The sequence below is a fragment of the Sceloporus occidentalis genome, unplaced genomic scaffold (assembly GCF_023333645.1).
Source record: "Sceloporus occidentalis isolate IW3139 unplaced genomic scaffold, rSceOcc1.0.p SCAF_2, whole genome shotgun sequence".
Taxonomy (NCBI): Eukaryota; Metazoa; Chordata; class Lepidosauria; order Squamata; family Phrynosomatidae; genus Sceloporus; species Sceloporus occidentalis.
In genome coordinates, this window is record NW_028316982.1 from 65,298,769 (window position 1) to 65,321,966 (window position 23,198).

The 23,198-nt window shown below is 41.3% G+C and overlaps 1 protein-coding gene across 1 annotated transcript in view; it reads left to right on the forward strand.

Annotated features, from left to right (window-relative positions):
- The window catches only part of SORCS3 (sortilin related VPS10 domain containing receptor 3), a 654,782-nt gene that overhangs the window by 587,086 nt on the left and 44,498 nt on the right, over positions 1 to 23,198 (forward strand). Inside the window, exons 20-21 of the mRNA XM_089508329.1 lie at positions 9,397 to 9,530; positions 18,604 to 18,727. Coding sequence (XP_089364455.1) covers positions 9,397 to 9,530; positions 18,604 to 18,727 — 258 coding nt within the window. The remainder of the gene's footprint in view (positions 1 to 9,396; positions 9,531 to 18,603; positions 18,728 to 23,198) is intronic.

The window sequence follows — 23,198 nt, forward strand, 5'->3', positions numbered from 1 at the left end:
TCATAAGAAGACTAAGAACGGAGAGGACAGCTATCAAAGAACTAGAAAAGATAATAAAATGTAAAGAAACACAACTGAACACGAAAGTTAGAATCATAAAAGCCATTGGATTCCCTATCATCATGTAAGGATGCGAGAGTTGGACAGTTAAGAAAGTGGATAGAAAGAATATAAATTCATTTGAAATAATAATAATAATAATAATAATAATAATAATAATAATGTTTTAATAATAATAATAATAATAATAATAATAATAATAATAATATAGTTTATTTGTAACCCGCTTTTCCAAAATTTTGATCAAAGCAGCGAACAATTATATATAAAAACATTCCAATAAAATCAATTAAAAACAGCATTAAAAACAACATAGTAATACTAACAACAAAAGGGCCAGATAGAAGGGGAAATCGATATTATACATTCCAGGGTCATCAGTGAAAAGGGGTAAGGGAAAAAGATTTTTCATGGTGGGAAGGCTTGGGAAAAGAAATACGTCTTCAGGTTCTTTTTAAAAAGAGCTAAAGATGTGGTGGAGCGGAGCTCATCTGGGAGACTATTCCAAGATCTAGGGGCCACGATAGAGAATGCCCTCTGTGAGGTCCTCACATAGCGTGTCGCTGGGACCTCCAACAATTTCATCCCTGTTGCTCTGAGTGTGCGGCGTGGATTGTATGGGGAGAGGCAGTCCTCCAAGTATCCTGGGCCCAAGCCATTTAGGGCTTTATAGGTCATTACCAACACCTTGTATTGAGCCCCGAAGCGAATAGGCAGCCAATGAAGATCTTTCAAGATGGGAGTTATATGGTCAGACCTGGAACAACCAGTGACCAATCTCGCTGCCATATTCTGCACTAACTGTAGCTTCCGGGTTTGGTACAAGGGTTGCCCCATGTAGAGCGCATTACAGAAATCCAATCGAGAGGTTACCAGAGCATGTACTACAGTTTCAAGGTCTCTCTGGTCCAGGTAGGGACACAGCTGGTGCATCAGCCGAAGCTGATAAGAAGCGCTCCTGACTGTCGCATCCACCTGAGATGTCAGCTGGAGTGACAAGTCCAGGAGCACTCCCAAGCTCCAGACCGAGTCCTTCAAGGGGAGCATGACCCCGTTCAAGGCCGGGTGACAAATCTCACTACCCAGACCCGGGGAACCTATGGCCAGTACTTCCGTTTTCTCTGGATTCACATTGAGTTTGTTTTCCCTCATCCAGCCCATTACCGACTCCAAGCAGGCATTTAGAGGAGAGAGCAATCCCTAGTTACTGCATCAGTCAGGGACACAGAGAAACATATTTGGGTGTCATCAGCGTACTGATAACACCGCGCCCCGTGTCTCCGGATGATCTCTCCTAGTGGTTTCATGTAAATGTTAAATAGCATGGGGGACAGAATCGCTCCTTGAGGGATGCCAGATGTAAGCACCCTCTTATCGGAGCAAACGTCCCCCAGCTGCACCATCTGGAATCTACCCGAGAGGTAGGAACGGAACCACTGGAGCGCAGTGCCCCCGATACCTAACTCCCTCAGGCTTTCCAGAAGGATACCATGGTCAATGGTATCGAAAGCTGCTGAGATGTCCAAAAGCACTAACAGGGACACGCTTCCCCTGTCCATGCCCAGACGGAGATCATCAACTAAGGCAACCATGGCAGTCTCAGTTCCATAGCCCGCCCGGAAGCCGGTTTGAAATGGGTCCAGAAAATCTGTTTTATTTATAAACCGCTATTCCGTGTTGATCATAGCGGTATACAGGTAAAAATTGCAATATCAAATACAAAATACAGGATAAAAATTGCAATACATAAATAAAACTTCAATAAAAACATTTCAGAATACAAATTAAAACCATACATGTGGTGCTGGAGAAGAATGTTAAGGATTTTGTGGACAGCCAAAAAGAGTCCTAGAACAGATCAAGCCAGAAATCTCCCCAGAAGTCCAAATTACTAAACTGAGGCTGTCACATCATGAGAAGATACAACTCATTGGAAAAAAATGATACTAAGAAAGGTGAAGCAAAAGTAGAAAGAGAGGAGGGTGACATGCTAGATGGATGGATCCGGTTAAAGAAGTCACGGGTATGAATTTGCAGGAATTAAGCAGAGCAGCGCTTAGGGTGTCTTGGAGATGTCTCATCCACAGGGTTGCCATGGGTCGACGTGGACCCAAATGCAGTTAACAACAACAAAATTGACTATTTACTAAGAGGGGATTAGAAAATTTGTAAATATTCTTAACATCCTTTCTCGCATGCCAGAGGTTAGAGGATGAGGTTAGAGGCCAGCAAGATGTCTTAGACTCATAGGTGACTGAGTTTTTAACTCCTGTTTGCCATGGTTTGGTTGCATAACACTGCTTCACTGCTTTACCTCCCTTATTTCATTCTTACTTACAATTCTACAGTGTATTTCTTTAATGTTTTACTTTCCACATAGCAATCAAAGAACAAGAGATAACGGGCTGGATCCTGATTTTTATTAAGTTAGCTCCCATTGGAATTCTTTTGTCATCCCACTGAGTTCAATGCGTCTGATTCCCAACTAAGTATGTATGGGATTGCAGTATCATGACTATATTTTCACATTGATCCCAGTGCCCGTAAATTACTCTGGACCTCATCCAGTGATCTGGCATCATATTCAGTGCATCTTGCATGAAATTCAGTTCTTTGCCTGTCTGTTTTATAAACAGAAAAATAAACACAAAAACCTTTTTAAGAGAGCATGGAAATATTTACAGCATTGCATTGTAATCTGGATTTACAGATTGAGAAACAGTTTGCTAGGCAATGTGTAAAGAGGTGTAATAAGAAAAAAACAAACAAAGATAAAGTATGGCCTGAGACAGATGGGCAGGAAGGGGCATGTCTGTGTCGATTCTAGGGTTTGGGAGTGCGCAGCAACCGCATGCTCTTGAACCCTAGTCCGTATGGACGCCACCATCATGGCAGCTTCCCATCCATATGGGGGCTGCCATGATGCCACAAGCGTGGCGCTGTGTCTGCAATGTGGGGCGTTGTGCTTGTGCCATTGAAGTGAGACAGTGTGAAATAGTGCACTGATGATGGCACCCATGCATGCCAAAAGAACCTGCTTTTAGCAGGTTCTTTTTGGCACGGAGGGAGCCCATGTGGTTTGGTTGCTGTGGGCTCCCTCCAGAGGGAAAACGGGCATCTCCAGACCATCCCCTTGGGGCGGTTTGTCAAGCCCTTATGGTTCTAAGCTGCAGCCATATTCTAATGTGTGATTAAAGATATTGATTGTGCAAATTGGTGAAATATACCTGAAGAAATTACTTATATATGTCTGAAAATATCAGGGCTTATTTTCCTTGATCCATTTGAATTACTATTTATTTTAAGGCAATATGTTTCTTTAAACTTTTTTCAGCTCAGTTGTCAAGTTCATTTCTGGTTTCAAAAAAGTTTCTTTGTCATGTTAAAGAGGATCATTACATGGAAACCTATTTTGAAATCTTTTGTATTTTTAAAATACTGTTGTTTTTTATTTTAGAAGAAAATTAAGTTCAATTGCTCAAAATATATCCATTTTGCCACCTAGTGTCAAATGTTTAATTTACTGTAAAAAAACTAGATTTTTTTTTCAGTGACAGAAATTGTCATTGGAAATGGAAATGCAGGTACTTATTTTTCCCTGTTCAATGTCTGTTTTACTGCGTGTACCTTTTAGAGTCACATTGTGACATCTTGTACTTTTTTAAATTGGTTTGTATGCTTTTTGTAGATTGATTGGGATTATTGCACATTCATGATTAAGGCATATACTGAAGTGGAGTAGAATACAGTGGTTTGAATATATTACAATGTTCTTTACAGATTTATAAACTTCAGGAATTCATACATTTTATATTGCATCAAGTAAATCTTGCTGTTCTTTTAACTGCCTCCCAACGCATCTATGGACTTTTAAGGGATTAGTGAATTATAGTGTGGCTTCTGTTCTCATATTGCTGGAATATTTGACAGCCATCTTTGAGTTACGTTATGAAATTTCTCAGCTATGGCTAACTTTTAATATAATTATGCATAATAAATCCTTTTGGCCTCTGTTCATCCTTGATATCACAGCAAGAAACTGACAGGTCAAGTGATCAATTTTGCCTTAGGGACCTTATGGGACAAGGGTCAACCAGACATCCAAAAAGTAAATAAATAAATCTTGGAATCGAGAGTCCACTTTTTCTGCAAAGTGCAGTGATCCTTGGGACCCTATAGTGCAGGGGTTGGCAACCTCCGGCCTGCGGGCCGGATGCGGCCCGCGGAGGCCGTTGGAGTGGCCCCTGACTGCTGCCGCCGCCGCCACCACCGCAGGCGGCCGCTGCTTTTTGCAGCTCTGGGCGCCGCCATTTTTTCGACCTTCTCTGAGGTCGCGCAAGACTTCACCGCCATTTTGGATGAAAAAATGGCGGCACCCAGAGGCGAAGTCTCGCGCGACCATAGAAAAGGTCATGCGAGACTTCGGTCTCCAGGAGGCCCGCTGCAGCTGCCGGAGCCCTCGAATAGGGCTCAGACGGCGGCAGCGGGCCTCTGGGAGGCCGGGGCTGTTGCTGGTGCCGGCGGGAGGGCTGCCAGAACCAAGGAGCCTCGCTGTAGCGAGGCCTCCTTGGCCCTGGCCGGCTCTCCCCGCCGGCGGGAGGGCTGCCAGAGCCAAGGAGGCTTCGCTGTAGCGAGGCCTCCTTGGCCCTGGCCGGCTCTCCCCGCCGGCGGGAGGGCTGCCAGAGCCAAGGAGGCTTCGCTGTAGCGAGGCCTCCTTGGCCCTGGCCGGCTCTCTCCGCCGGCAGGAGGGCTGCCAGAGCCAAGGAGCCCCTCTGCAGCTAGGTCTCCTTGGCCCTGGCCGGCTCTCCCCCCCGGCAGGAGGGCTGTCAGAGCCAAGGAGCCCCTCTGCAGCGAGGTCTCCTTGGCCCTGGCCGGCTCTCCCCGCCGGCAGGAGGGCTGCCAGAGCCAAGGAGGCTTCGCTGTAGCGAGGTCTCCTTGGCCCTGGCCGGCTCTCTCCAGGCAGGGAAGGAAGGGGCGGGGGGAGGAGGAAGAGGAGGGAGGGGAGGAAGAAGGAAGAGGAGGGAGGAGGAGGAAGGAAAGAAGTAGGAGGAAGAGAAGCAGGGAGGAAGAAGAGGAGGAGGGAGAAAGAAGAAGAGGAGGAAGGAGGAAGAAAGGGGAGGGAGGAAGGAAGGAAGGAGGAGGAGGAGTGCATTTCTGTGTATTTTCAGTGCATTTAATGCTAAAAGGTCTGCTGTAACAATGATAGTGGTGGTGGTGGTCGTGGTGATGGTGATGATGATGAGTGAGCTTGAGAGTCATGCAACTACTGTTTCTGAAGCTGAGAAAGTGTCACCTTCCAAAGTGTGTTTTGTGTGCTTTTAATGCTAACAAGTCTCCCTTGCTTTGACAATGATAGTGTGGTGATGTTGATGATGATGAGTGAGCTTGAGAGTCATGCAACTACTGTTTCTGAAGCTGAGAAAGTGTCACCTTCCAAAGTGTGTTTTGTGTGCTTTTAATGCTAACAAGTCTCCCTTGCTTTGACAATGATCGTGTGGTGATGGTGATGATGATGAGTGAGCTTGAGAGGCAGGCAACTACTGTTTCTGAAGCCGAGAGAGTGTCACCTTCCAAAGTGTGAAATGCACAAATGTGCTGTTGTGTGTGTTTTGGAATGCAGGTTGGGTGTGTTTGTCCAGAAAGGGACCGAGGAGGAGAGGGCGGGCACACGCCTCCTCCTCCTTGCGGGGCTTCGGTGGAAGCTCCGCCCCTGGAGGGTGGCTCCACCCCTGGAGGGTGGAAGCTCCACCCCCAGCATGCAGCCCCACCCCCGGAGGGTGGAAGCTCCACCCCTCGGCTTCGGCCCCCCGACTCGTCTTAGGGACAGCAACCCGGCCCCCGGCTCCAAAAGGTTGCTTACCCCTGCTACAGTGTATCTCCTGAATCCTTTTAGAAGCCCTTCAGACCCCTCATAAAAAAACAAAACAAAAAAACTGCTTTGATTTGCTGGTCCCAGGCATGCAAAACTAAGCATGTTGGCCAAAATGCTGTCCAGAAGTGACATCTTGTCACTTAAAGACAGGATGACATCCTGTCACTTCTGATATTCTGAAATGTGATGATTCAACCTCACAAACACAAACATCGCAACATAGCCATTTACTGAACAGTAGAGGAAAAGATTGGAGAGGCATCCAGCTATCTTCCTGTATAGGTGAATGTACAGAGAGACACCCATATTCTGAGACTCATACTCAGGGGCTCCCACAAGGAGCAATAAATGGCTGTGGGGGTTGGAGCAGCCGAAAGGTGGGTTTTGGGGGGTGTGGGGGTGCGGTGGAGTGTATCATTGCATAGTCAGTAGAGAATACTAGTCTATATAACAATTAAAAAATTGGGATGGAAATTTTTCACTAATTTTCTTTTCAAATAAAGTAGAAAATCGTAATGCCCTTCCTGCTATGAGAAAGCCTTTGAAAACTGTGCAGTTTTGAATAGTATTAATTCTGCAGAACATATGCTGCACAAAATGTGTCTATGGTTATTTTACACAGGAGACATCATTTTCTTATTATTTTCTGTGCAGAAAATACTTTTTTCCCTGCACAGAAAATGCTGTTTTCTGTTCAAAGCCACCATGTGTACATTTTACATATACATTTCCCAACTGCAGCATTTTCTTCAAAGGCAACTATTTTTCTCTTGAAAACAACCATGTATAAATGTTGCATAGAATAAGTTCCAAACTTTGAATATTCTCATCAGTCCTGTTGTTGTTTTTCTCACCAGGCTTCTTGATAATTGAGAAATTTTTTTTAACAATTTTTATAAATATTTTTGAATATCCTTTCCTTCTCTACAAAATAGTGAGTCATGAAGATGTACATTTGGCCTATCTAGCTTACTTAACAGAATGCCAAGCCTTGGCTTCTAAACTCTTTGGTATTATATATGGGAAATACCAATATTTTATCTCCATCTTCTCTTTGGAGAAGACTTTTCAAGCTGTGGAAGGATTGCTAGATACTTCGAGTAGTTTGTGAGTAAATGGTCTTGAACCCAGAATTACTAGTGAAATACACAAGGGCCCTTTGAAGAGGTTTAAAAAAACCCCAGCATCGACCAAATTGCATGCAAGTTAGCCTTGCTACTATTATCCACCCTTTATAACCCCCCAGTTATAACCAATGTTTCATTTGTGTGGCCTTTGAAATTGTCCAATATCTTATATATGACCATGAACTACAATTCATTGGTTGCATCATATTGTAATTTGTAATTCAAAGTGCTGATTTTAGCCTTGAAGATCCTAAAGCAGCTTAAGGCCAGGTTTCCTGAAGGAGCATCTTCTGCCCACCTATGGAGACCCTGAGATCACTTTCCTAAGGCCCTTCTCCTCAAACTCCCATATAATGAAATTGTGTGGTTGATAATAAAGAGAGCATTGGGACCCTACTTATGGAATGTCCTTTTGTGAGAGGCCTGTCTAGCACCTATGTTGTGATCTTTTTATCCCTAGGTAAACATACTTTTATTGGACCTGGCTTTTGATCTTTCATTTTTAAAATAGCGCTGGTGCTTTCTTTTTTTTTTTTTTTAGATCATTGCATTACTGATTTGGTTCTCCTTAGCTTTTATTCTGTGCTTGATTTATTTTCTTATTTTACATTGATTTATTAATTTTATGTATTTTAGGCTCCTTTATGAAATGTGCAGAAAGCATTTTATTTAGTAGTTTGTAAATATAATAGAAAAATGCAAATATTTTTCATGCACTCATACAGGGGCTGCATGAAAAATCGAAACAGTTTTGGCATGAGCAGAGAGGTCTGTGCATCCATAGTAATTATATATTCAAATATCTTTTTTAAAAGTTGGGTCTTCTTGTGATGCTGCAAAGACTATGCAGTAGACTACTTTTTCATTAACAATGTCATTATGAGTCAGATACATTTATTTATGTTTGGGGGGGGGTCAGTAAATTTCCATGGGAAAGTGTTTTATAGAAGTTTTCAAAGTTGTACAGGATGACTTCCTTGGGACTTTAAGAACACATATTAATCTCACAATATAGATCTCTTGCCCAGCTCAGTTTGTACATTGAGATATATGGTTTTTAATGTGTATGCACTGAAAAATAATTCAAAAAGTCACCTTAAGCATGCAAAATGTAGTATTAGAAACTGTCCCAGACAGTAATAATGAGTGAATGGTGAGCTCTCCCAACCAGCTTGCAATTAGAGCAGTTTACCTGGCTGTAATATTTTAGCTACCACAAGAAATAATCAGTAGTTCTAAATGTGCTCACTGCACAACAATGACAAATTAAAATTCAGTTCCACTCATGGAAATAACCAAAAGGAGCAGGGGTGGAGGGAGGACCAGATGGAAAGAAAGCTGAAGTTTCAGTTTAAAACGTCAGATTTTTTCCCATCTGTTTTCATTATGTCCTCTCTCTGTTTTTTTGTCCCCTCTTGGTGACAAACTAACTGCCTAATTTCTTGATATGAAAGCATCCCCTGCCATCTGCTGCCTTACTCTGAGGGCACTGGAGTGCATTGGGTATCTGTAAGTCAGCCTTTTTTTTTACCTGCCAGTAAATTTGTTTTTTCTCCCCCAGCTCAAATATCCCTGATATTTCTCTACTCTTCTCCCAGAAAGAGATTTTTATCTTATGGTGATGATATTGTATAGCAATAATGTTATAATAATATTATAATATGTTAGTATTATATATCTTGTATTATAAGACAGTAATAATATTGGAAAGTTTCCTTGGTCTTGGTATAGTAGTTAGTTATGTAAATGGTAGCCTAAAGTATTTCAGGTACCTCCTCTTTGCATGACTACTAATTCATATGCAGCATTCTGAAGAATATAGACATGTCCCTTTGGAATGCATTTAAGACACTACATCTGGAAAAGAATAAGGTTTTTGAGAAAACATCCCTGAAACATAGATGTTTGCTTACAATGCATATACACATGCACACATACACACACAGTCTGTACAGTTGACAGGACATATGGGTGCATTTGTACTCATATGTCTGTATTTGAGTATAATGTGTAAAATTAGAACCCACCCATAGAATTTGCCTTTTAATTTATGAGTTAAATGAGCAGTAAGTACTTTGCAAGCGGGTGGCCAGCTTCTTATTACTAGACAGTGAAGCAAAAAAGACTAAATTGCAAACTCCTAAGGACTCCTGCATCTTACCTATTGATTGCAGACATTACCGTGTAGAATGTTTGTGTGAAATGGCTATCATAGACCATTACTGTGGGAAATAGTTCCTGTTGATGGAGTCTCTGAGTCTCAAAGCTGCTTCACAGTTCCTTTATATCTTTTTATTAATGCGTCTGTAAAGTATACCATTCATTATCTCCCCACAGGTCCAGTGGAACGTGTCGATTTGAGAGTTCCCTTTGTGGCCATCAGAAATAAGGAAGTCAATCTTACCACTGTAGTTTGGCCTAATCAGTCGGGTACCCTGACCTACTTCTGGTGGTTTGGAAACAACACAAAGGTTTGATCCTATAATATAATGTAACATAGTGCTTATTTTCTTTGAAAGGTTTAATCCACATAAAAGCCTAAATCCTATTACTTGTCCCAACCAGAGTAAATCCCATTGAATCAACTGATTCTATATCAATGTTAAATCCCATGATCACTTTATTCAGTAGGTCTGCTCAGAAATAGGGACACCAATTCTGATTATCAGTAAGGTCAGAAGGTTGGCAGTTCAAGGCCCAAGTGCCACATGATGGGGTGAGCTCCCGTCACTAGTCCTGGATTCTCCCAACCTAGCAATTTGAAAGGATGCAAATGCAAGTAGATAAATAGGTACCACTTTGGTGGGAAGGTAACAACATTCTGTGGAGTCATACTGGCCATGACCACCAGAGTCATCTTTGGACAACACTGGCTCTTTGGCTTATTAATGGAGATGAGCATCATCCCCTACAGTTGGTTACAACTAGACATTCATGTCAAGGGAAAACCTTTATCATTTATCTTTACTCAGAAATAGCAACTGGATTCAGGCCAAAGAGTTCTACACTAAACTACAATAAATGCAGTATAATTTTATCTTACTGTCCTAAAAATTTCTTTGGCCCGTTACAGACGGGCCTTTAAGTACGGACTCAGTCCGTACTAGGGTTAAAAAGGGGCATCACTTCCGGACACCCCTAACCCTAGTACGGACTGAGTCCGTACAAAATGGCGGCGCCCCTTCCACATGGGGGCCGCCATGACAACGTCATGACCGCGCCGCCTCTATACGGGGCAGTGTGGACATGACACCGTCGCTCCACACCAGGGCGCTTAGTGTGCCCTTTCGGCGGAGCAGGAAGGAGCTCCATTTCGGAGCTCCTTCCTGGTTTGCATCGCTGGGTGCAGCCTTTAGATGGCTGCGCCCAGCAATGCAAGGGAGAAAGGGGCCAAGAGGCCCCTTTCTCCTCCTCCCCGCCGCTGCGGGGTGTCCTTGGGGCTTGAAGCCCCAAGGACACCCCTTTCCAGGCTGTGGGGAAGCGGCCTTTTGCCACTTCCCCGCAGCCTGGAAAGCGGTGGATTGGGGCCTCGGAGGCTGCCGGTCTGGCAGCTGAGGCCCCGATACACCGGGGAAAGCAGCGCCTACAGGCCACCTCAAAGGGGCGGTCTGTAACGCACCCATGTTTTCTGGACTTTACACTTTACTCTCCCTTTATTTCTCTTTGCCTCCTGACCTTTGATATTTGCGTACTATAGTACTTACAGTATGTAGTTGATTATTATTGGAATGTTGTGTTTAGAAGTCACTGTTATTACTGGAATTCAGAATTATGCACCTTAACTGAATAATACTGGACTTTCTGCATAGCATATAAAAACTGCTGGTGACTAGACAAGAATTTCCAATATTTTCAGTGTCAGCCCTTAGAATTTTAGAATCCAGTACAGCAGCTTTCTGACGTCGCTAGGGACCAAATAACTTCTGGCATCTGTGATTTCAAGCTAAGATCACAAACAGCTCTCTTCTTGTATTTTTGTGCTGTTTATTCCTGCCTTTGGGGACACACCAGAAAAATAAAGGCAAAAGTGTTGTTGCATTTTCAACAACATTCAGTCACTCATTCTACAGAATCTTGACAAAACAGTTTTTTTTTTCTTCTGATACTAAGGACTTTTCTTCCTCCCCCCCTCCTCTTCCTCTTAAAATAAGTCTTTAGTGATTACTTACTTTTTCTAATTTCTGGGTTGAGGTAAGAACTCATATTTTGTTTCAACAGTGTGCTGAGGTTCGTCAAGTGTGTATCTGAAATTCTCAGTGAGACAAATATGTCTTGGTAGAAAAGTTTTCATAAAATATAGTAAATTTAGAACTCACTGATCTTCCCTCAGAATGAGCAGCCATTCTAGGGGCGCTGAGGATATTCTAAAACATATTCTGAATTCATATGGACTATCTTGAGTCCTATAAATTTGGCTTGCACTCTGTAAAGAATGAATTTGAACCCTAGAGCACTCTCCTGCATCATATGAGACATGCAGACCTTTCATGGCAGATAATCAATATTTCTTTCACAGACACATCAATGCAAAAAGGATTTCCTCTGGCTAGAAAATCTGAGAACTAAACCATTGTAGCATAATTGTGGTTAGTGACATGTAGAAGCTTACTTACACTATCAGGCTATTGGTCCATCTAACTCAGTGTTGTCTATGCTGATTGGCAGCTCTCTAGGGATTTAGGTAAGACTTTTTTCTCCAGTCATTGGCCCTTCTCTATGGCTAAACATCTGTACAGGTGCTCTCTTACATTAAGTCCCTTCTTCAGTATTGGTAGGTACATTATATAACCTGGGCAATTTGGCTAATCTATAAATGAGCTATTAAATTCTGCCTTGTCAGGAATTTGAAGGGTTAAAACACAGCACACAGGGAAATGCTTGATGTGTGTGTGTTTGACCATGAGCATTTCAGCAGAAGGACAAGGTTGATCAGCACAGCTGATGCTCATTGGCTCAAGGACACTTCAGTGTCTAAGTGCACGTAGCCATGGATGATGAAACCGTGTGTCTGGATTGCACAGGGGACACGTGACATGGTTACACACAGGAACTCACTGGGTTTGGGAGACCACATGGTCTGGAGTCTAAATAAACCCAGGGGGTTGCAAGTGATAGCTTGTGGGTTTGTAGTAGGAGTTGGTTTGGTATGGTTTGGAGTTTTGGAGATCTGAATTTGTGTTATAGCACTGTGAATAAAGAGCACTTCAGGAGACTTTGCTTCTCTGGTGTTTTGTCAGTAGAAGTCCTGCATCGTTTTGCTGAGTGTCCCCGAAGGTTCCTGCATTGCTTCAGTTTCTGGAAGACATCCAGTTGCTGTTATCCCAATTGACTTTGGAGCCACGCTTCTGCTTCTAAAATTGCTCGCTCTGCTACAAAGGTCTGATTTCACCCCAGGACTCGTTTGAGTTGCTGACAGTGGTTGTTGGACCCCAGCAGTTGCGCTGACATACCTATAGCCTATATGCCAGTGGTTCTGGAAAGTCAAGCAAGAAGCAGCTCTATCTGTAATTGTGGCTGAAAAAACCTTGTTTTGTAACTTATGACTGGAGAGTTTCTAGAAAAGATCTGTAAATGTGGGCTGAAAGCTCTTTTGGATCTCCACTACACTTATTAGAATCAGATCATAAAATACTCTCATATGGCCCCCATAGTGCAAGTATGATGTGGACATAGGGGGTATGTCCCTGCAGGTATGATGTGGACATAGGAAAGCTGCCCAAAGATTTTAGTTTAGAATTTTCCATGACACCGATTTCCTATAGGTACAGTGCTATAATTATATGCCATAGCACTATACTTCTAAGAATCATATTAAAAGACATTTATGGTGTCACACAATAATCTAAGGAAGAGGATGGTTGGATATAGAAGTTCCTTACTCAGAGGGTAAGGTGGGTATTTCTATAGCATGACAGTTTCAAACATACCAAGATTTCCCTCTTTACCTTTTGAAATTGCAAATGTAATTGCAGTTGCATTTTTGTCCCTCCAATTTAAATCTTATGCTTCCAATTCATGGGTACAATCTTACACAATATAAAGTCTTTAAACTGCAAAGCAAGTGACACCAGAATAGAGGACAGTTTTAAGCTGGCCTTTCAAAATGACAGTAATCATGAAGTGATGGAACAGAATGCTAAGTAATACTGCCATTCTGACAGTATTGCTTGAGGATTTTCTGATAACTTCCATGGATTCACAACAGAAGCCAAAACAATTATTGAAGAACTGCTGTGGACCCAGAGCTTCTGCCTTCATTGTGTCCTGAGGGCTCTTTTAGAGGTCAAATCAGCTATTACTCTCTCAACTCTACTTATGCACTCTCTGGGAGCAGAAAACCCCAGGAACACCATGAAGCCCATGTGTCTTGAGGATTAATCCTAGAATTCTTTATATCACCATTGATTTGTAATCATAAAGTCTAAAAATCTTTGATAAAAGTTACAAAATCCTATCTCCTCCTCCTCCTGCTTCAAAGCAAAATAGCTTTTGGCATTGTCATGCAATGCATACCTTCCTGGATCTGTTCCTATCTGAATGTGCAGTTTGGAAAGCTTGATTGCAACACTGGAGATCTTTACAGATGTAGCCCCATAGTGATGCAACTAATCAAGCACCACATGCCACTGTATCCATTCTGAACTTTGGTGAACTTATTGCCTTCTTAAAATTCAATCCGAGTCCAATAAATCATGATATGAAATACTCTGGGAATATACTGCTGATGTTATAGCCTTAAAATGGCTGTGTCGATTTTGCCATTAGTACTGGTAAAACACTGCATTTCTGTTTTGAACAGAAAAAAGAAAGATCAACTGTGGGTTGTGAAGGTTGCTATGTATGGATTGAGATGCAATCCCCTGTTTTAGCTGCTGTCATGGAAGAATGTGGGAGCTATTCAATCAAATTCTGCTGGAATGGGCATTTCGCATATGAGAAAACCAGCTAGGCCCAAAAAGCTTGCTTTTGATTTGCATTGCCATGTGGTCAGCAGGTTTTCAGATTGTTTTCTTCTACAGCCACATTGATTTCTCTACATGTGATGATTAACACTTTTTAAACAGTTTTCAAAGAAATAGCAATGTTAGTCTCTTGTAGCATTAAAAAAGAGGATGGGGAAAAGGAGAAGAAAGAGAGATGTAGCAGCACCTTTAAGATAGATTTTTTATTTTATTTTCGCAAGAGCATTAGCGGATATTAATCCACTTCTTCAGATGTCATACAGAGTGATATAGAAAAGCCTCAAGTTATCATGCATATTTATATAATTTTGGGTGTGGGATAGAATGTAATAGAATCCAGAAAGATGCAATTTGTGACCCCCACCCTAAATCTTCAAGGAACTATGTGGACTGATACAAATTTTTCAGATCTTTACAGTGGTCAGTTAGTATTGACGTGACAAAAGAATAAATACGCTAATAAAAAGTCAATTCCCTTGAGGGCAAAACCTTATCTGAGGAAATTAATTTTGTTATATGTGCAGTAGCAAGGGCCCATGCATTAATTTATGTTGTGTGCCATAAAAACAGTATCTTTGTTCATACCTCTGTTAATGTACTGGATTTTTAAATGTGATTCAACTCTTTCTAATCTTTCTTTGTAATTTCCTTGTATAGCCCTATAAAAAATTAGGGCAAGAGTCATGATTTACACCTTTCTGGAACCAATTAAATTCTGTCCCACTCTCAAAATTATATGCCTAATAGCCCAGTGCTTTAGTATCACCTTATTGTATCTGAAGAAGTGGACTGATATCCACAAACGTTTGTGCTAAAATAAAAATCAGTTAGTCTTAAAGCTGGTGCTAGATTTATCTTTTTAACTCCCTCTCCCTTCCTCTTTTTTTCTACATTCCAAACAATTTTTACATACAAAAACAATTAAATTGAGCAGTGATCGGGTGGAGAAACTGTCCTTCAATGCTAAAGATGCAGAAACTATTCTAAAATTTCTTAATCTCCTGTGAGATGAATTCTTTGACAGGCTGAGACTTCTCATTAAAATAAAAAAGGTTCCCATCACCACTCCCCAATGTAAGAACAAAAAGATAAGTGTTCTGAAAGTTTTAAAATTCTTTAAGTCGTATGTAAAATACATTTGCTGGCATCCTGTTGATCAGTTATGCTGCTTAAGCTCAAACTGCTCATTTCCTTAAGTCGTATGCAAAATACATTGGCTGGCATCCTGTTGATCAGTTATGCTGCTTAAGCTCAAACTGTTCATTTCTTTGGTATTCATATTTATGATTGTGGCACTACTGACAGAATTTCAAATCCCCACACACCTGCTTTAATGACCAGCAGACACACCAAGTCTCTTCTGCTGGCAATTAGGTTGCATCAGGATAATGTTTCTAGTCCCCTCTTCCCAGAAATATCCAGTGCAACAATCAGAAGCAGAACCACTGTCACAGCTTCTCATTGTGCTGCATATTGCCAGTCAAAGGCAAATATTATCCTGTGACACCTTGACCACCAGATCACCAGACCTGATTTCCATTGCTTAGGGCAATTGCTGGTTGTTAAGGTAGGTTTGAGGAGCCAGGTCAGGAGAATATACATGGTTATATAGTCCTAACTACATCTTTGATGTAGGATCTCAGCCATCATTTTGTGCAAAATTTTTGCATTTACCACAATGTGTTGTGCAAAAAAACATGTTTTGGGCAAAATTTACAGGATGACTAAAAAAAAAGAGTAATGAAAAAGCCAGTAAGAACAACATTTGCAGCTTTCTTTTTGAATCACCAGGTATTTTCCACAGTGTTTGGTACAAAGAAACAAAACCAACCTTCATGAAATTTTCATCAAAAATGTTCAATGTTGCAAAAGAGAGAGAGAGAGAGAGAGAGAGAGAGAGAGAGAGAGAGAGAGAAGCATTTAAAAACCTTTATAATCTCTCTGGACAATGAGAAAACTGATTTTTTAATAAAGTGTAAGAATGAAATTTACATTCATACTCATTTCACTACTAGTTATATGATCTGATTAAATAAAGACAGTGTGTAGTAAAAATTGATTTGTATTTGGGCAAATCAGCCACCTCCTGATGTAGTAAACTCCATGATAGAAATGGGGCAGGCAGCAGTGACTTTTTAGTTTCTTTGTAGAATCACACAGTTACTGCATTTTTCTTCTTGAAGTGTGCCACTGCAGTATACAACACTATTTTAAACACATTCTAAATAGGGCTCTAATTTCTTTTTTTTTTTAGATAGAGCCATTGTATTGAAGTGCTGGTCCACTGCTTTAGCAATATACCAAAAGGCCAATTTTCTTGGATTAACACAGGTCCAGTTTAATAAATGTGTCTGGCTGTCTAATAGATTTTGAGCAAATGAACCTTAAACTCCTTGATTTAATTTAGAGTTAGTTTCCAGACCTCAGTGCTTGAATTAAATCAAAGGAACTACCTGAATATTAAAACTCTGTGATGGAAGTGAAATTGGCCATATCTAAAGGACATCCATCAAGAAAAGGGAGCAATTTTTAAAACAATGTTGGACTCTGTTACCTCCATTGACTTCAAAGGAGTACTATAGCCCCCAGTACTAGCTATATCTGCAAAGTTTTGTAGAATTTAAAAAGAAATTGTCACCTCATCCGTCCCTCACAAAAAGTATCAGGGTTAAGAAGAATAAAGTGACATAGAATGAGAAAACCCCAGAAGCATGTAATGATATCAAAACAATCAAGTCTGGACAGCCAGTGTGATATAGTGGTTTGAGTGCTGGACTTTGACTCTGAGAGACCAGGGTTTCATTCCCACAAGTTGCACCCTCTCCATCTCAGAGGGAGGCAATCTTTGTGTATGTGTTGCATTCACATTTTCATCATTTACTTTATGTCAGAAGTGAGAATCATGTGACCTTTCAGATCTTGTTGGAGTGCAACTCCAAGCAGCCCCAGTTATAATAGTCATTGCTGAGGAACACTGAGAGCTGTGTTGTGTTTTAGCCTTTTCTGGTTTACATAAACCATTTTAGATATATATCTTAATACTTGTAATACAATGTTAGGTGTGTGTCAGAGCACTTCCTGCCTCTGTTTCATGTCCATTTCATCATCCTCCAGATTCCTTTGCCATAACTGTTAGCTTAGAATCAGAGTTGAAAAAGTTCACAAGGCCACCCAGTCCAACCCTCTGCTAGATAGGAATATACCAATCAAGCATATTCCATTGTCAAACAGCTTTTACCATTAGGAGGTTCTTGCTAATGTTTAGGCGGAATCCCTTTTCCTGTCGATAGAATCCACTGCTCTGTGTCCTAGCCTCTGGAGCAAGTAGACAATGTTTTATTCTATCTAGTGCAAGCTCCGTGTTCTCTTTGGGCAAATGAACAGCTTTATCTTAGAGGAAGAGGAAATAGAACAATGTGAAGGATTTCTAACTTCTTCTGAGCAGTAGTCTATTTGTTTATGTGCTGATTATGTCTTCTGCTTCTGAAATGAAGCTTACTATTTATTCTCCATTTGTATGTCCACTTATGAAACAAATATGATACTGAAGATAACATGCACAGCTTCTAAAGATTACTAGAAAGTGGTTTCATAGACCTATTTCTCAACAGCAAATACATCAATAAAATTGATACATCCATGACAAAACTGGCATGAGTCACATGTGTATATTTCAAATGTTTCATATTCCCAAAACTTGAAATTGTGGTGAATGCAGTGGTTCTCAAACAGTAGGCATGATAGTTGCTCAAGTGTGCCACAAGAAAAAATCAGCTTGCAAGTACAGCAAATGGGAAAAGGAGGACAGGGCAGTGTGTATGTGTATGCATAGTGCGTATTGATTTGTACCTGCAAAAGCAATATCTGTTCCTCCTACCAAAGACACAGGAAAAAAACAGCTTTCCTTTTTTTATGCATTTCCCACTCAGCTTCTCTGAAGGTTCCATCATTGGCACAGTAGAAACACATGCCCCTTAGTGATCACAAGGTATGCAGAGGCCAGCCATCTCAGTTTGGGAGAGAAGGAAGGAGGAAAATGTGGCTGCTGAAAAGACTACAGCCACCTCTGTGCTTTCCTCCAGTTATGCCTTCCTCCAATCTCAGGCATAGCCAATTTGGCCTCCCTTTTTTATGCGTTTCCTGCTCAGCTTCTCTGTACATTTTGTGCTTGATGCAACAGGTGCATGCCCCTTGCTGACTATGAGACAGGTTCTTGGGTGGAGGAGGGAAATGATGAAAGGAGGTAGAGACCATGAGAGCTAGGCTTTAAAGTAGAGGGTGTGTGTGGCATAAGAGTCCAGTGTGTGAGAGAGAGGCAGTATTGCTAGGATGCTATCTGTGAGGCAAATGAAAATATGCACACTACACAAACAAAATATGTTTATTTATATACTACATCAAGGTTTGCTGGTCAATGACCAAATAAACTTTATTACAATTATTACTACATCAAGGGTGTGTGTAACATTCGCATGTACATGGCAAGGGGCTCACAGGGGTAAAAAGTTTGAGATCCACTGTATTAATGAATTGACACTGAACATAGTAATGAACTGACACTGATTTCATGTGACTTTTGCAGCCATTCATCACCTTGGACAGCAGCATTTCTTATACTTTCACCACTGAAGGAATGAACACTGTCACAGTACAGGTCTCAGCTGGCAATATTCTTATCCAGGACACCAAGGATATTGCTGTGCATGGTAAGCAAACATGGGCTCATTCAAGAGACCCTATAATATTTCTGTGTGTACATTTAGCAATCACAATTTTTAGTAACATTGACTATATTCAGATATCATATTCCCAGTCCTTTAAATTGTGAATAACTGGTGAAACATATTAATTATGGTTCAAAGGAGGGCAAAGAGGAATCAGGCTCTGATGGATTTGAATGAGACATTTCTGTATGTTTGTCAGCTTTTCTGGGTTATAATCAGGCAAAGTTATCACATGAAAGATGAAGGCTATATCACAGCTAACATAGTGGTAATTTTCTTTTCTTTGCCTTTACCTGATTCCCTCCCCTACATATCACACAGCTACCATTTACCATAGAGTTCCCTACTCATCCCTCCATTCTTTAGGGTGAGCACAAACAGTTACTCTTGCCAAAATTTTAAAAGTTATTTGTCATAATTTTCCTCTGCTTCATCATTTACATCATTTGTTGTATGCCCCTAAATTTTATCCTTATCTGTAGGTCATATCAAAATCCATAATTTTGACCCTCAAACCTGCCCTTGACTTATAAGTGATTTCAATTTATAGTTGAGGATATGGTCCATCCCACAGAATGGCATGTCCATCCCACAGAATAAGAAGCTATCAATCAGTAGTTTATGTAAACATCATTTCATTATTTCAAGTTGGTCAGTAATGCTATAGGACCCCTGTGTTCTATTGTGCTTGTCATCAGCAGCAGCACTGTTAATTTTCCATTTCTACTATTTGCTGCTGTGGATAATCCAAGATTTTTTGACCAAATCATTCACTTGGGGTTAGTTTGGACCAAAACCCACAATTCCACATATTTACATAAAGTTGGGCTATTCCTGGTGTGATATCAGGTATGTTTGTTTGTCTGACACACAATCCAAGTTTTGGACCTGAATAAATGGTATTCCACTTTCCAGTGGCCATTCACTTGGCTTGGGTATAGATGTTTGAATGTATAATTTGAGACCTGTATGATGTAGAAATAAATCTGGTATCAAATAAAGAGTTGTGCAGGCAAAAAGTTGCCAAAACAAAGAGTTTGGGCAATCCATATAGGCCATGATATTAAGGCGGGTTACAGACCGCCCGTTTGGGGCAGTTGGCACCTGCCCCTTTCCCCGGTGTATCGGGGCCTCAGTGGCTAGACCGGCAGCCGCCGAGGCCCCGATCCGCCGCTTTCCGGGCTGCGGGGAAGCGGCAAAAGGCCACTTCCCCGCAGCCTGGAAAGGGGTGTCCTTGGGGCTTCAAGCCCCAAGGACACCCCACGGCGGCGGGGAGGAGGAAAAGAGGGCCGCTTGGCCCCTTTCTCCTTTGCACCGCTGGGCGCAACCGTGTGAAGGCTGCGCCCAGCAGCGCAAACCAGGAAGGAGCTCCGAAATGGAGCTCCTTCCTCCTCCGCGCAAAGGGTGCACTAAGCGCCCGGGCACGGAGCGACGTCACATCCGCACCGCCCCATATAGAGGCGGCATGGTCGTGACGTCATCATGGCGGCGGCCATGTGGAACGGCCGCCGCCATTTTGTGCGCGCAGAGCGCGCACTAGGGTTAGGGAGTGCAGAAGCACCGCCCCTTCCTAACCCTAGTATGCGCTCTGCTCATACTATATGGACCATCTGTAATGGGCCTAAGTATCTGGTGGACAGCATAATGCTCTTTGGGTCTTGAATTATCACACCACACCTACTCCACATCCTCTGGTGCTATCTAAGTCACAGTTACAGTGGTGGAGGGAAGGAGGTCATTGCCTACACATTAGAATTCTGCCCCTCCAATGAAATTTTCCCTCAGTCTCCAAATTTCTAGCACTGCAGTATCTTAAAAATTGAGTTGAACACTTAGAAATATAGTTTAGGTATTCAAAGAAAAGGGACAAATGAAGTTACCAAAGGAATGTGAACACAGCCAATGTAAGACTTCTAGATATGAATAATTTTCAGTGTTTCACTGTGAAGGTGATGGCCACTATCCCATCAATTCTTCACTGTGAGACTCGAAGCAGGAACTCCTTAAGTGCGCTATAACTGCACTATAACTCTCTTTAGATGCCTGCCTTTTAGGTTTCAAATCCCCCCCCCCCCCCAGCTTGGCATCAACTATTCTTTGACATCCACATATCCACTGTTTAATGTGTTCCAAACCTAAAAGACTTTTCTCGATGTTGGTAGCATTTTTAATGTGTTTCTGAAATCACTTCAGACAGCTGCTTGTTAAAACAAAGTAAGAATTTTATTTACAAATTAGGCTAAATACAGTATCTCTTTAGTGGATGGTGTTCACAATTCATATGGTGTATAAATACTTTAGTAGTTACACATGTTTACAGATTCTTTAGCTTGTTTTTGTAATTCTCTATAGCTTTATATATGTTTCCCTACAGACTAAGTTCTCACAGAACCTTTATTGAACTTTGTATCTTATAAACTTTCTGGTTACCTGTGATTCCACAAGTCACCAAATGTCTCCTGCGGGGCACTACAATTTAATTAAGGATACTCTTCATCCCTTTCTTGAGTACCTAAAACTCTTTCAAACTGCCCTCACAGCAGCCTAACCTAGCCTCAACAGTTCTTCACCCCTCAAGGTACAATAAACATCAATCTCTTTCAAACCCACTCCTCCCTCTTATATACTCACTCCTGGGAGTAGCCCCCACCATTTGCTGGCTTCACTTCCATTGGCTAGTGTCAAAGTTCTAATCTGCCTGCTGTCACAATCCACAATCACTCTCTGCAATGTCTCATTTTGCTCTCCTCCCATAGATATCCCCCTGCTTAGTTGCTTCCTTCAGTTGATTCTTTTGGCTGCATGACAAGGCTGGCCCTAGCTGAGATTATACACAAAACTATCTAATTGCTGCAGGTCTCTTGCCTAATTTCTTTCTCTTGGATTGTGGACATTTCTAAAAATCACATTCTGTTTTCTGCATTGCATATGGCAAAATTGCTGTCCTTGCTGAAGGGCAATAAGAATAAGACATTTCTCTTTCTCAAATCCCTTTTGGGTCTTGTTTATTGGGATGCAGTTTCATAAAATTGTCTTTATGTCTTAATATACATGTACTGGGCATCATGCTTTTAACTCGAAGTGCATAATTTTAAGTTTCACTGTTATTTTTTGTTCTGCCAAACCACTCCATAAAGTTGGACATTGTCAATGTGCAGAAGAATATAAGAAGCGTAATCAGATCTTCCAGCAATAAGATGTCAAAAATGACTGGAAATCTAGTCTAAAGGCAGACAGCATTCATCAGTTTTTATCATATAATCAGAAAGTGTTTTTTCTCCATCTTTTCAGGCAAAGATGGAGAAGTCTAGTTTAATAAAAATTATTTGAGGACCTTGACGTAAAGATTCTGAATCCTCCAGTCACCTTCCCCACCAGTGTTCTGCATTGATGGGTCAAATTCTCTAGTTCTCTTGTAACATCTGGCCATCTCTTTTTACATATTTTATTGCATGAGAAATGCAGTACACTTTCTCAGATGTTGCATTGTTCTGTTTTATTGTATTGCTGTATTTTTAAGGTGATACTGGAAACTGCTTGAGGGTTGTGCATGTGAGCTGTTTATAGACATGTACATGCAATCAATGATGATGGGCAAAGATTCCTCTCCTTTCAAATATCCCATGTAACATTATGTGACCTAGCAGAGTCAAGATAGCTATCATAAATTGAGATTAGGCCAGCCTTACCTTTAGGCCAAGGCTGATTTTGACCACCACCTTCCCTTTCAGGGCTCCCATGGGATTAACAAATAAACTGAAAACATTTTTTACTCTCTCTCTCTCTCTCTCTCTCTCTCTCTCTCTCTCTCTATATATATATATATATATATATATTGCTCTCAAATGTCCCCTAGGCAATGGACCATTTTCATCAGATTTTGGGGCTCTTTGGACCATTATAAACCTAAGAGAGGCCATTGTTTAAGCACATCCTTCCCCTGGTCTAAAATGGTCCCAAAAAAACTCATGGGGAAAATGCCCCTGACGCACTCTAGAGGGTATTTGGGGACAAACATTTTTGTGGAGTTGTGTAGCCCTCCAAGATCTCCTGGGGTCTAATGTGGATTTTTACTGTTCCCCAGTTGTCCAGCCTTGCTTTAGACAGAGTGAGATCATTGCTTTAGGCAGCCAGTTTTTGATGTGGACCTAAAGGAATTCAAGGGGGGACTATCAAGGAGAGAATTCCACTCTATTTCTTATTTGTCTCCTGAGGTAGCCTGCTGCCTTCAGTACAATGAAAAATATTATGCTATTGTCAGTTTTGAAGAAAGAGTTAGCTGGCAGTTGCTTCACTATAGAACACTAGGGGGTATTTCCTTTGCTTCAGGCAGCAAAATATCTTTTAGGCTGACTCTGGACAGAGATCATGTAACTCAAAGGGTAAAAATGTAAGATTGAGAAGAATAGACTGGGATAGCATTAAGAAAGATGGATTGCAAGACTCACAACGC